The 12,924-nt window shown below is 36.1% G+C and overlaps 1 protein-coding gene across 3 annotated transcripts in view; it reads left to right on the top strand.

The window, feature by feature from the left end:
- PKN2 (protein kinase N2) overlaps positions 1-12,924 on the top strand; it is a 160,537-nt gene that overhangs the window by 108,263 nt on the left and 39,350 nt on the right. For all 3 annotated transcript variants that reach the window (XM_074221750.1, XM_074221749.1, XM_074221751.1), the window contains exon 8: positions 1,323-1,432. In XM_074221750.1, coding sequence (XP_074077851.1) covers positions 1,323-1,432 — 110 coding nt within the window. The remainder of the gene's footprint in view (positions 1-1,322; positions 1,433-12,924) is intronic.

Raw genomic sequence — 12,924 nt, 5'->3', positions numbered from 1 at the left:
AGTTTACCATCTTTGTCTTTATTCAGATTTTTGGTAAAACACTAAAAGACCAAAGGGCCAAGCAAAGATACCTTAGACTACTCCAATAAAGGCTTCCTGTCATATTGACATCAAGCCACTAATAACTATACTTTCTTTTCTAATCCATATCTCCATCTTCATAAAAGTTTTATGAGAAACTTTCCCAAAAACTTTGCTGACATCTAAATAAACTTATATCTACAACATTGTCCTTATCTATTGAATAATACTGTGGGAAAATGGATATGAGTTTTGTCATGCATATTCAGTGCTAACTCTTTACAGAAAATTATTACTTCCCATTCTACATGGTCATCATCTATTTTTACATGTTCTATATGCTCACCACCTATTTATTTAATGATCTGCTCTAAAATTTTTTCCAGGAATCAAAAGTCAGAGTTGCTGACCTATAATTTGCAGGTTCTGTTCTCATGTCTTTTTTTCAAACTTGGGACAGCTTTTGCCTTTCTCCAGTCTAGCAGAATTTTTCCAGTTTTCCTTTATTTTTCAAATAGCACTAAAATTACAGTGATAACAATCACTGAAGACCTAGATTTGACTCCTGGCTATGTACATCCTCCCTTTTTTGAGCTCAGGAAAGTTCACTTAATTATCTTTTTTTTTCTCAATCATGTTATTTTAATCTTGAAAAATGAAATAGATGAACTAGATGATTTTTCTAAGTCCCTTCCGGTTCTAAATGCTGTGATCTTAGGATATAATTGACCAAATATTCAAGTACCTGCTATTTGCAAAAACACTACTAGATCCTGAAGAGAAAATTCTTGAAGAAGCTACCATTCTTGAAGTAAACAGGTTGGTTAAACACATGCAAAAAATTATTTTTAAAAATTAATTCAGGGGGCGGCTAGGTGGCACAGTGGATAGAGCACCTGCCCTGGAGTCAGGACTACCTGAGTTCAAATTCGGCCTCAGACACTTAACCCTATTTGCCTTGCAAAAAAATAAATAAAAATAAAAACCTAAAAAAAATTAATTTAGTACATAAAAGTTTGACATGATGAAAAATTTGAGGAAGAAAAGATTAATTCTAACTGTGGACATGCAAGATATTAACAAGAACAACTCTGGAAAATGGACTTGGTTTCATATTTGTTATTTGGAATGAGTAAATGTTTTAAAATGTGCTCTTTTAAGTTCCAAATACTACTTTCTTGCTGGTAAAAATAGCCTTTTCAAAGGACTGTAATAGTTTTTTAGCTGCAGAATAGTTCTGCTTTACTGCTGAATCAATCATTTTTCTTTTTTTAAACTGAATTTTTGAAATTTATTTACAGATGACATCTGTGCAGTTTTGAAGCTGGACAATACTGTGGTTGGTCAAACTAGCTGGAAACCCATTTCCAATCAATCTTGGGACCAGAAGTTTACACTGGAACTAGATAGGGTAAGATGATAGGATTTTTACTGGCACATGTATTAACTATATCTTTGCATCCTTTTTATATATTAGTTCTATTCCCAAGTCTTATACATAGTTATAACTTTGAGACTTTGGTTTTCAATGGGAGCAGAGTAAAGACAGTTTTCATTCACTTGAGTACAGCACTATATGTACATATCTGGTAAATTAGGGATAAATACACATTAAAATATAAGCGATTACCAATTTAGTGACTGCTTTAGCTTAAACTAGTTGGTTAACATTTTGCAGCAGTGTAATTTATATTAAATTGTGTGATTGCCAAGTGACATCAGATAGTTAAATGAATAATTTATTGTTCATTTCCAAAGATGAAGCTACTGATCTGTAGGATGTGTATTTTGAGTTCTTCTAATCATTTATGGATTGAAGTTTATCAACCACAGTTTATCATATGCTTTCCTATTGTTTTTAGTGGCATACCTATTTGAGGGGGACCATCTTTGCCATGAAATAATAACATATAACTGAACTACCGAGAAATCTGACTCAAGACTTTGATCATAATACAGTTAATTCCATTAAATTACTCTAACAAAAACTTTGTTTCTCTGTTGCTTTAATAAGAAATAAGAGTTTTGTATAAAATTGCTTGAGATTGCATATTGCCTTATAGTTTAGTCATTTTAGTAATAGTAATAAGTCATATTTCATTCAAGTTTAAAAATCACAACACCTTACAAACAATTCTCTGACCAAAGTAGCTAGTTTCTTGTCACTGGCAGATGTAAAAGAAGAGAACTAGAAGTTAGCCCAAGTTATCCTATAACAGTTAAGATTTGGCCATCTCTGACTGTAGATCTCTCTTTTTGCACCCAATAGTATGCATCCATTCTTAAGCTTAAGGTTCTAAAACTGCCTAGTCTATCCTCTCAGCCATAGATGTTTAAGCCCCAAATCTTAAATTTGAAAGATATTTTCCAGTGTCCACTTTACTATTGCCCTTCTGTTATAATAGAGCCAATTTTGTTTAAAATATTTTCTCTGGCGTAGTGGATAAAGCACTGGCCTTGGAGTCAGGAGTACCTGGGTTCAAATCCGGTCTCAGACACTTAATAATTACCTAGCTGTGTGGCCTTGGGCAAGCCACTTAACCCCATTTGCCTTGTAAAATCCTAAAAAACATATATATATATATATATATATATATATATATATATATTTTTTTTTTTTTTTTTTTTTTTTTCCTCTAAACCTGAGGAATTTCTGGCAGACAGAAAAGATGTTGGGAGAGAAATAGATTCCAATTAACTTTGTCACTTAGCTTTGATTGCTCTGTAATTATGATGAGTCACTATATTTTTTAGGAAATAGGGATGAGGGTCCCAAAAATTAATGGAGCTCTGACAAATGAATCTAAGACCTAATTGCTCAACTAATTCTATCCTAGTAATTACACTCTCTCCACCTCTCCCCCACCCTACAACCCATGAAAACATTGGAAGAAATGCAGCGAAGAAGTTCTAAGTAAATGTAGCCCTGCTTTTTCAGTAAATGTAATCCTACTCCACATCCCTGAGTTTGTGAAGGCTGTGCCAGGCAGATCACAAACTCTGGCAGACTCTGGAAATCTTTTGAGGAAGGGCAGTCTCAGCAACATACTGTGACAACTTTCCAAAGATCAGCTTTACTCAGCACAGAACCAGTGGACTGGTCACTTGGTGATGAATTCTTTGGCTATGGCAACCCATGAAAATGACTTCTCAGTTCTATTCACCCTCTTCTTTTCATTAAGTTGCAGGAAAAGGATAAAAAGAGCATGCAAAAAATCATATCATTTTTAAACTTTTATTAGGTTGATTGTTGGCACTTTTAAAGTGAGTTTCTTGTCCAATGCATGTAATACTGGAGCAATTGGTGAGCATTAATTTTGACATTCTTGCTGTGCACTTAAACTAAAAACAAAAGGAAATTTCCTCTTACAGGCTAACCTTGCAGATGCAGAGAAGCTTGTTTTTATTGTGCTTCTAAAGGCATAAGAAACATCATTTTATGAAGCATTAGATCATCTCATAGTGCTCATGATGATTACATGGGGTTAAAAAGACCACCATATAAATAATGCAACTTATGTACCAACATTTGTTACAGAGGATGACAAAGTAGAGAAATTTCATAAAGAACATGATAAGATTCTCCAAAGAAAATTACATATAAAATATGGCCTTAGGAGTAAGGAATAGGTAAATACACATATTTTCTTCAAGAAAAAGAATCAAAAAGTACTAGATAATGGGGTGGCTAGGTGGCGCAGTGGATAAAGCACTGGCCCTGGAGTTAGGAGTACCTGGGTTCAAATCCGACCTCAGACACTTAATAATTACCTAGCTTTGTGACCTTGGGTAAGCCACTTAACCCCGTTGCCTTGCAAAAAAAAAAAAAACCTAAAAATTTTTTTTTAAAAAAAGTACTGGATAGGGGTGGCTAGGTGGCGTAGTGGATAAAGCACCAGCCTTGGAGTCAGGAGTACCTGGGTTCAAATTTGGTCTCAGACACTTAATAATTACCAAGCTGTGTGGCCTTGGGCAAGCCACTTAACCACATTTGCCTTGCAAAAAAAAAAACCTAAAAAAAAAGTACTGGATATAGTTAGTACTAAATAACTCCACAAAAAAATTGATTTTGATATATTCTAGGACAAGAAATGGTTTACCAGTAGTCATTACTCAATCAGCTCTTTATGTATAATTGGACCCCCAGTTTGTTAAATCAGAGAACAAAATTAATACAAAGCTAGACATGAGTAAACTAATACATATAAAAAAATTGTTGTTACTAAAACATGAGAAATTTTGGCCAAAAGAAACATTGACACAAAAGTTCAATTTCATAAGGAAGTTCAACCAAGTTGTCTCTGGCCTAAAAGTGATTTAAACAAACACTTGTCCTATTTTTTTAGCTAGCTGGCACAGTGGGTACAGTAGGGGCCCAACATAAAGATTTGAATTCAAATTTGACCTTATACATAACTAATTCATAGGGTTTGTTCTGAGGAGCAAATGAACTTATACTTAGAAAGCTCTTAGTGTAGTCGCTTGCACATAGTACTATTTTATTAATATTGTTGTAATTTCAAGAGAAGAGAGGTGGTGACCTTTTTCTGAAATAGAAACTCATGTAAAATTTTAGAGAGATGATGATCCAATGAGCAAATTGGCCTCTGGAAACCAGAAGCAACATTGGGGAATAAAGCTCAAACCAAACTTGATGAGAGATTCTGCAAAGTATAGTCATCATCATGGCAAAACGTAAGGGAGGAGAAAGATGGAAAAGATCTGCCCATCTGTTTTTGAGAAGTTTGTCACCAGTAAAGTGACCACTTTTGAACTGGTAACATCACAGTTCCAGGTGTGCTTTCAATTATGTAGAAATAACACTAAAGAGAATTATGGGGAAAAGGAACTGGAGTAGTAAACCTCAGGAGAGTCACAGTTTTTAGGACTTTAAGGAATATCTCTTCCCCAGCAGCCTAAATGGGGCAGATCTCAAAGGCTTGGGGAAAAAAAGAAATATCAAATTGTTTCCTTCTTAATCAAGAGAATGCATTAATTTCTTTTTTTGTTGTTTTTTTGCTAGGCAATGGGGTTAGGTGATTTACTCAAGATCACACAGCTAGGTAATTATTAAGTGTCTGAGTCCAGATTTGAACTCATCCTGACTCCAAGGACAATGCTCTGTCCACTGCGCCACCCAGCTTCTCATTAACTTATACTGTTATTTTTCATATCTTTAGAATTTTTATAAAAACAGTCTGTTAGAAGGAAACAGGTCTTTAATAAGCTAATAGCCCAGCTCACATTTTTTTTAACCATTAAACAATTGACTGAAAAATGTAGAGAATACAAATCTCACACCCTGTTTGTTGTTTATTGACGATAAAGAAGCACTTGATTTGGAAACAAGACCTTAAATGTTCTTTTTCAACAAGATATTTCTCACACATATGTCAAATGCTTAAGTAAAATTCTCTGAGATAGAAACATCACCCTTATTCAACTCTCTAATCCTTAATTTCAAATACTGACTAAAACATGGATCTAGCACACAGACCAAATTGAATGAGAATTTCCTAGTGATGTCCTCTAAATGCTTCTGTTTTAGTCAGTGATACTTTGCTAATCATAAAATATCAAGCCCTGGAATGTTTTAGAACCGCATAAATGAGATCCTTGGGAATTTGGACCAGTAATCCAAATAGGAAAAAACCAAATATATGAAGAATTTCCATTTTTTTTAGACCAGGTGCCCACCCTGTGGGTCACATGCCTTCCTCAAAGCCCATTTATGCAACTTGATACCCATTATCCTTTGGTAATATGGGCTACATTTTAGCCATAAATAAACATTAAATTCTATATGCAGCCCTTGACAGATTTTAATTGGGCAATGTGGGAATTGGGAACCCATGGTTTAGACTGCAGAACAAATATTTGTTGGACAGATATTGCAAGAAAGCATTGGAGGTGAGCCCATAATTGAATTGGGGGGGGGTGATCAAGATTCCTTTTGGCAAAGTGCAAAGTCAAACTTCTCACTGAAACAGAAGCCCATTATAGATATTTGTTTTTGATGTTCTGTTTTCTTTTTGGTCCAAATGTATTTAGTTTAGGAGAACTCCCCACATAGAAACTCCTTGCATTCATGCAGATTAGCACTTGATTTCCTATCCTAGAGAATTGCTCTGGCAACAGGAGTTTAAACTCTGCATGTGCCTGAGTAAAGACTTGAACCTAGACCTTCCTGACTCAGCTGTAGTCACTATAACCAGTGCCTTTTCAGTTATTCATGTTGTTGAAAGAATCGGTTGTGTCTGCCTGTTTATGACCCCATTTGAGGTTTTCTTGGCAGAGATACTAGAATGGCTTGCTATTCCTTCTCCAGCTATAGCAAATAGGATTAAATTATTTGTCCAATGTTAGAGCTAAGATGTGTCTTTGGATAGATTTTGAACTCAGGTCTTCCTGACTTCAGCCCCAACACTATATCTTTCACACCACCTTAACTACTCCAATTAAAAAAGAGAATTGATGTCAAATTCAAATAGAAATGGAATGAATATTTTTTTCATCTGCTTTGGTCTGTAACAAGTTTGACATCTCTGAAAAGGCTCAGGACTGTTTACACAGCAAAAAAAAGGCAAGGATTAAGTGTTGGACAGACCATGTGCTTGTTAGCCTCTTACAATGTCAGTTGATAACTGGGGAAAGCCCCTAGCATTTTGGGTAGATCCCATGTTGCAACCTTTTTGTAAAGAATGGACAGTAATCTCAAAGAAGAGATATGTGTTGATGGGGTATAATCTGCATCAGTGAGGTCATGGATCCATTGGAATATATGGAATTTAAACAAATGTCTCAAATTTTACTTTTTTCCCAATAATTCAGTAACTTGGACATAAGAGGCTACTTTGATAAGGCATTTGCTGTTAGACACTAGCAGTATAATGCCTACCCTCATTTTAATTGGGTTGGAAAAGATGCATTTTATGCACAGGAGGCAAGCATAATGTAAAGTGGGGAGTGATGAGGCCTAGGAGAAAGGGGAAAAGTATTCTAATTTTTGACTCATTTTCTTTTCAATTTTTATCCAACTTTTTTTTTTGCTAGGTTCTCTTATATGTGAGATGTCTTTCAAATATGACCCTTTCTCCTCTCACTACCACCATCCTTATCCAGGCTATTTAAGTATAGTGGTCTCTTCCTCATGTTTCAAATGCTGATATTAGGTACCCAGTCTTTTTTTCTTTTCATTATCCCCAAACTCTTGTTATCCTCATGGCTATAGGTAAGTCACTTAGCCCACTGCTTTAGTTTCTTCTATTGTAAAATGGGAATAACAGTAATATCTACTTCCTAGAGTTATAATTATCTTCCATTCCAGTTAGACCTGATATTCTTCCCATAATTATATCATGTACATATGTATATGTATGTCAAATGTACATGTATGTCAAATAAATAATAAAGTAATTTGCAGAATTAGAGAAACTAGAGACAATAATCAGTTCATATTAAGTGCCTTTATATTCTAGATGAAGAGTGCTGGAGATACAGAGAAAGTAATGGCAGTCTTTGCCCTCAGGGAGCTCACAATCTAAAAAAGATTTGGGGGCATGAGAGAATTAAAGGGGCCACAAGGAAGTCTGCTGCCAAGAGTGGGAAATGATTAGGAAGTGTTGAGTTCTAAAACTGATTTCATCTTGCAGAATTTTGAATTTGTAGACATAATGAAGTCCAGGAAAGCAGTCAGGTGGGAATTGATTAGATGAATTCTCCAAGTGTTCTCCTTACCTGCTGGAGAGTCAGGATATAAATTAACTGAAGCTACTCCTGCAATGAGGATGAGGAGTAAGTGCCTCAGCCCTAGGTTAAAGTGGTAGAATTGGAAATGAAGAAAAGGGAGAAAATTTGGCAAAATGTGAAAAATGCTTTGGAAGATGAATTGACAAAGTTTGGCAACTAATTGGAATAGAAAGTAGAGCATGAAACCAAGATTGTAAACCTGGATTAGCTTGCAGAATGGTTGTCTTTTTGACAGAAACAAAGAAGTTCAAGAGAAATTAAATAGAAACATATTCTGCTTTGGACTTGTTGAAGTTGAGATGCTTTTGGAACATCAAGTTTGGGATGTTCAGTAGATGGTTGATAATGTGGCATTGGAGCTTAGGAGAGTCTGGAGTTAGATTTATAGATTTGGGGGAGTCATCCAACACAGAAATGATCACTGAACTCATGAGGAAAAACAGAAAAGAAACCTAGAAGAGGAACCATGAGGCGCTCCTGCAGCTGAGAAGCACATGACAGACTTGAAAAAAAGATGAACCTGGTGGAAGGAAGGCTAAGAAAGAAGAGAATCTTAGAGACTTCATGAGTAATCCAAGAGGAAAGGACAGCTCGAAGAGAAATCAGTTAGGGATGTGTTGAAAAAAAGCCATTTGAACATTTACTTTGAAAAGAATAATGTCAGTAGAATGAGGTAGAAAGGGGCAGCTTGGTGGTGGCAGTGGATAGATCACAGTCTTGGAGTCAGGAGGACCTGAGTTCAAATTCGGCCCCAGACACTTAATAATTACCTAGCTGTTTGATCTTGAACGAGTCACTTAACTTAATTGCCAAAAAAAAATTAGGAAATCAGACTTCAGAAAGGTGAGAAGAGAGAGAAAGTAAAGTAGAGGCAAGAATTTCTAGGAGTTTGATTATCAAAGAGAGCATAGTTATCATAAAATGATTGATCAGAAAATTTATTGAACATAGAGTATTTTTGAAGATTTATTTGTTTAGGAGAGGGGAAACCCTGGACAAGTTTGCAGAAAACACTGGAGTTTCAAGAAGACAAGAAGGAATTAAAAGCTTGAGTGAAGGAGATTGAGAGAATTGTCAGATCAGTCTTCAAAATAACAGGTCATTCAGCAGTCATCATAGCTAGCATTTATCTAACACTTTGGGATTTCTAATGTCTTTTCCGTATATTATCTGACTGGACCTTCACAGTAACAGTGTGAAGAAGGCACCACAAATATTATTGTCCCCATTTAACATATGAAAAATTTGCTCCTAGTTCATTGTCACATAGCTAATAAGTGATCCAATTTAGGGCAGCTAGAGGGAGCAGTGGATAGAGCATAGGCCTTGGGGTCAGGAGGACAGGAGTTCAAATGCAGCATCAGACACTTGAACCTTACTAGCTATGTATCCTTGGGCGAATCACTTAACCCCAATTGCCTCTCACCCAGGGCCATCTCTAGTCGTCCTAAACCATATCTGGCCACTGGATCCAGATGACACTGGAGGAGACAGTGAGGAGGCTGGTGACTTAGCACAACTCACTCCCCTATCCCCCAGTCCAATTCATGTGTTTGTCATAGTATCACCTCCCTTATGTCAGTCTTCTTGGAGAATGAAGGTCAAACATCATCATCATCATTTTTATTATAAATGATCCAAGGTAGATTCTTCTCCTGATTCAAGCCCATAGCTCCTTCTACTCTACTCTGCTGCCAATCAGAATATCATAAAGCAATATATAGGGTGGCCATGAGTTGGCCATTTCGATATGGAGTGTTTATTTAGCATAAAAGTGAGTGTGAGATCAGTGATAAAATAGATGGATTCATAAGCATGATAGTAGGTTTCCCATGTGCTTTCCACACTACCTCTCATCTTCCACTGTAAGATTCTGTAGAATTCTTACAAATTCTGTAGAATTTGACTGGTAGTATGTGATTGAGTTCCAGTAGACTTGTGATGATCTCCCTTTTTATCTGGGGTTCCCTTTGCATGCAGAAAATGTATTCATAATACTTCACCCTAAAGAAGTCATCTCCTAATAGAGGGGAAACATTCCCCTTCCTATCTGTCTATATCCTGGGAAATTGTTCTAGTTACTACTCTAGCTAGGGAGAAGGATTGAAGCAAGAAAGCACTAGGATTTCATACTGTGATCATCCTCTTGCTTTTCAGTAATTATTCAGCAGGATAACTGGCGGGTTCTTGTGGGAAATAATGTGAGATACGAAATATTTAAATGCTCTGAAAAAAGTGTAAAGCATAATATGAATGTTTAGTACTCTTGGTTGGAAGCAAAAAATAGAGGGCATGATCCTCTCCCAGTCATCCCATGTGCATTATGTATAATATGGTTGATTTTGTTATTGGTTTTGATCTTTCTTGAAGTCTTTCTGAAGTACCTTGTGGTACGAGGTGATCTAGATTAACAAAGCAATTGCAATTAAAGCGCCGACTCATACAGGGTCTGTCGCACTGAAAATGTCTCAAGTATAGGCATGGTGACAAAATGTTTCTGGTGTCTGATGACTTTGAAATAAGAATATTATCATCAGTAGAACTTAATTCCCAAGGGAATAGGATACTGTGAAAATCTTTGGAAATGCAAAAGAAGTTGATTGTATTGACTCTACTTTCCAAAGGCTTACACTTTGAAGAACGAGTGTATTTATAAAAAAGGATAAATAGAAATAATAACTCATGTCATTTGATCCTGCCTTTTGTGTTAAAGAGGACTTAGAGACCACCTTGTTTTGCCCCCATCATTTTGTACTACAAGAGTAAGGACCAGTGGGTATGGGACTTGCCAAGGTCATATAGTTAGTGCATTGTAAATTCTTTACTCCAGGCCCAGGGCTTGAGCTTGGTGCAGAGATCAGTGCTACAGGAGGGATGCTCAGAGCAACTTGAGAGAGCACAGGCAGAACAGTTTAGCTAAATTAGAGGGTCCTGATGTTTTTGTTCTTTTTCAAAGAAGATCATCACAGAGAAGCGATGTCATGACACATGCCTGTCAATTGGATTTGAGCCCAGAGTCAGATATCTAAGCTAGTAGTGGTCGAGTGTCTGGGGTCAGGTTTGAACACAAGTCCTCTTGGCTCCAGAGCTAATACACTGTTCTCCTGTGCCACCAAACTGCCCCTTAAAGAGTGAGACATAAAAGACACTGATAGCAAGGACCTGGAGGGCTTAGTCAGCAAAGGGCTCTGGCATTGCCTAGCTTCATCTCAGCATCTGGCACAGATGATAGAGTTTAGACATCGTGGGGGCTTTCATGAAGCAGAGGGGCTGAACATGGTAGCACTTAAATACTTACTTGCCAGCATGGTGGAGAAAAGAGAACTGGGTCAGGAGACGTGTGCAGGTCATCATCTTTGGGTGGTGTGAGAGAATAAAAAGAGGGATCTGGCATGGAAGAAATAATAGAACTTTTGGGTCTGGGGGCACTGTAAATAGTACCTTGGCTAAAATACAGAGTTCAGAAGAAGAAATCATATAAAAATAGGTTAGAATGAGAGCGCGACAACTGAATTATGGAAGACCTTAAGCTTGCAGTCTAAGCATTGAGTTTGACTTGAGACATTGAATGGCTTTGAGCAGAGAAGTGAGGGAGATCTCTGCATAAGGAAGATAACAATAACAATAGCTAGGATTTGTGCTATAAAATTTGCAGAGTGCTTTACCAAACATTATCTCATTTGATCCTCCCAACAACCCTGAAAGCTAAGTGCTATTATCCTCATCCCAGAGATGAGAAAATTAAGACAGAAGTTAAGTGACTTGTCCAGTATCATGTAATAGCTGCTTTAGGAAAGAGTTAAACTCAGTTTTTATTTTTACATCTAACTACCTAATAAGTTCAGCAGTAGTGTGCAAGAGTGGAAATGTGGAAAAACTTGGGCAGGGGGAGGTTGGACAGGGCATCTTGAACAAAAAAGATTGGGTGACTTATTAGAATTGTATAGAGCAAGTGACAAAGAGAGGGAGGAGTCAAGATTTCAAGCCTGGATGTATTATAGCCAGTTTGGGGGAGGAAAATGAGGTGGTTGATTTTTTAATATCTGTTGAGGTTTTAGGATTTAGGTTTTAGTGGGAAATGAGAAGGCTTGATAACGCTTTCAGGTGAGTTCTTTAATCTTTGAGTGCATAAAGTGAATGAGTCAAACAACAATTCACATGGTTTTATATAGTTCCTTGGCTGTTGTTATCAGTATATTTTTATTATGATGAAGTTAGTTTTCCACTTAAGTTAGAGAGATTTTTAATCTTCACTTTGGATTTTTATTTTCAAAATGTTTTTTTAACTGAATAGAATATTTGAAATACAGTTTCCTCCATCTGTTCTTTTGAGGAATAATTATATTTCTGAAATTTCATTTCCAGGATATTCCATTAATGTGTTTGAGTGTGTAGATATTATAAAGCATTTGAATTTGCCTCCTTCAGCATGACCTTGAGTACTGCATCCCCTGCTTTTCATACTTGTAGTAATAGTAGTTAGTTATGTTTATTAGTGAGGGCTCAAATTCTACTTTGGAATAACCCTTGTTGACATGTGGTAATATTAAAGTGCCTACCTCACAGACTGGTGAGCAGCAAATTAAATTAACATGTAAGAAGCTTTGTAAAAATCTTAAAGAACAGTATAAATGCTAGTTGTTCCGTTTTTAGCTAAGTGTTTTTCTCTTTTTTGTTGTTTTTGTTTTGAGGTCTTTGAGAGAGAGAGAGAGAGAGAGACTGTGTGTGTGTGTGTGTGTGTGTGTGTGTGTTTCTGATCCAGTTGTTTAGATGTTCCCTTATTTTTTTCTGGTCAAAATAGATTTTATGTAGTATGAAATACGGATTTACAAATTAGGGGTTGAGAATTATGGATGGATACATACACACACATCTTCATATTCTAAAAATTTTTCAAAGTACCTACAAAAACTGATAAATGTACTTTGGAGTAATTAATTACTTCCAGAACCTAAAGGGGAAAAACATTTATTTGTTTTTGTAGGTACTTTGCAAAATTCTGAAAAGCAAAATAATTAAAAGAATTTGGTACTTAGAATTGATTTTTAAACATATAGCACATTATATTATTTTCTGATTCAGTATAAACTAAATTCTCCTTTTGAGTTAAGTATTGAAGAAATATATGATTTTGTTCAGTTGTATATTTTAATG

This window comes from Macrotis lagotis, chromosome 2, assembly GCF_037893015.1.
Source record: "Macrotis lagotis isolate mMagLag1 chromosome 2, bilby.v1.9.chrom.fasta, whole genome shotgun sequence".
In the NCBI taxonomy this organism is placed as follows: domain Eukaryota; kingdom Metazoa; phylum Chordata; class Mammalia; order Peramelemorphia; family Peramelidae; genus Macrotis; species Macrotis lagotis.
This window is presented reverse-complemented; position numbering and strand designations above follow the sequence as displayed.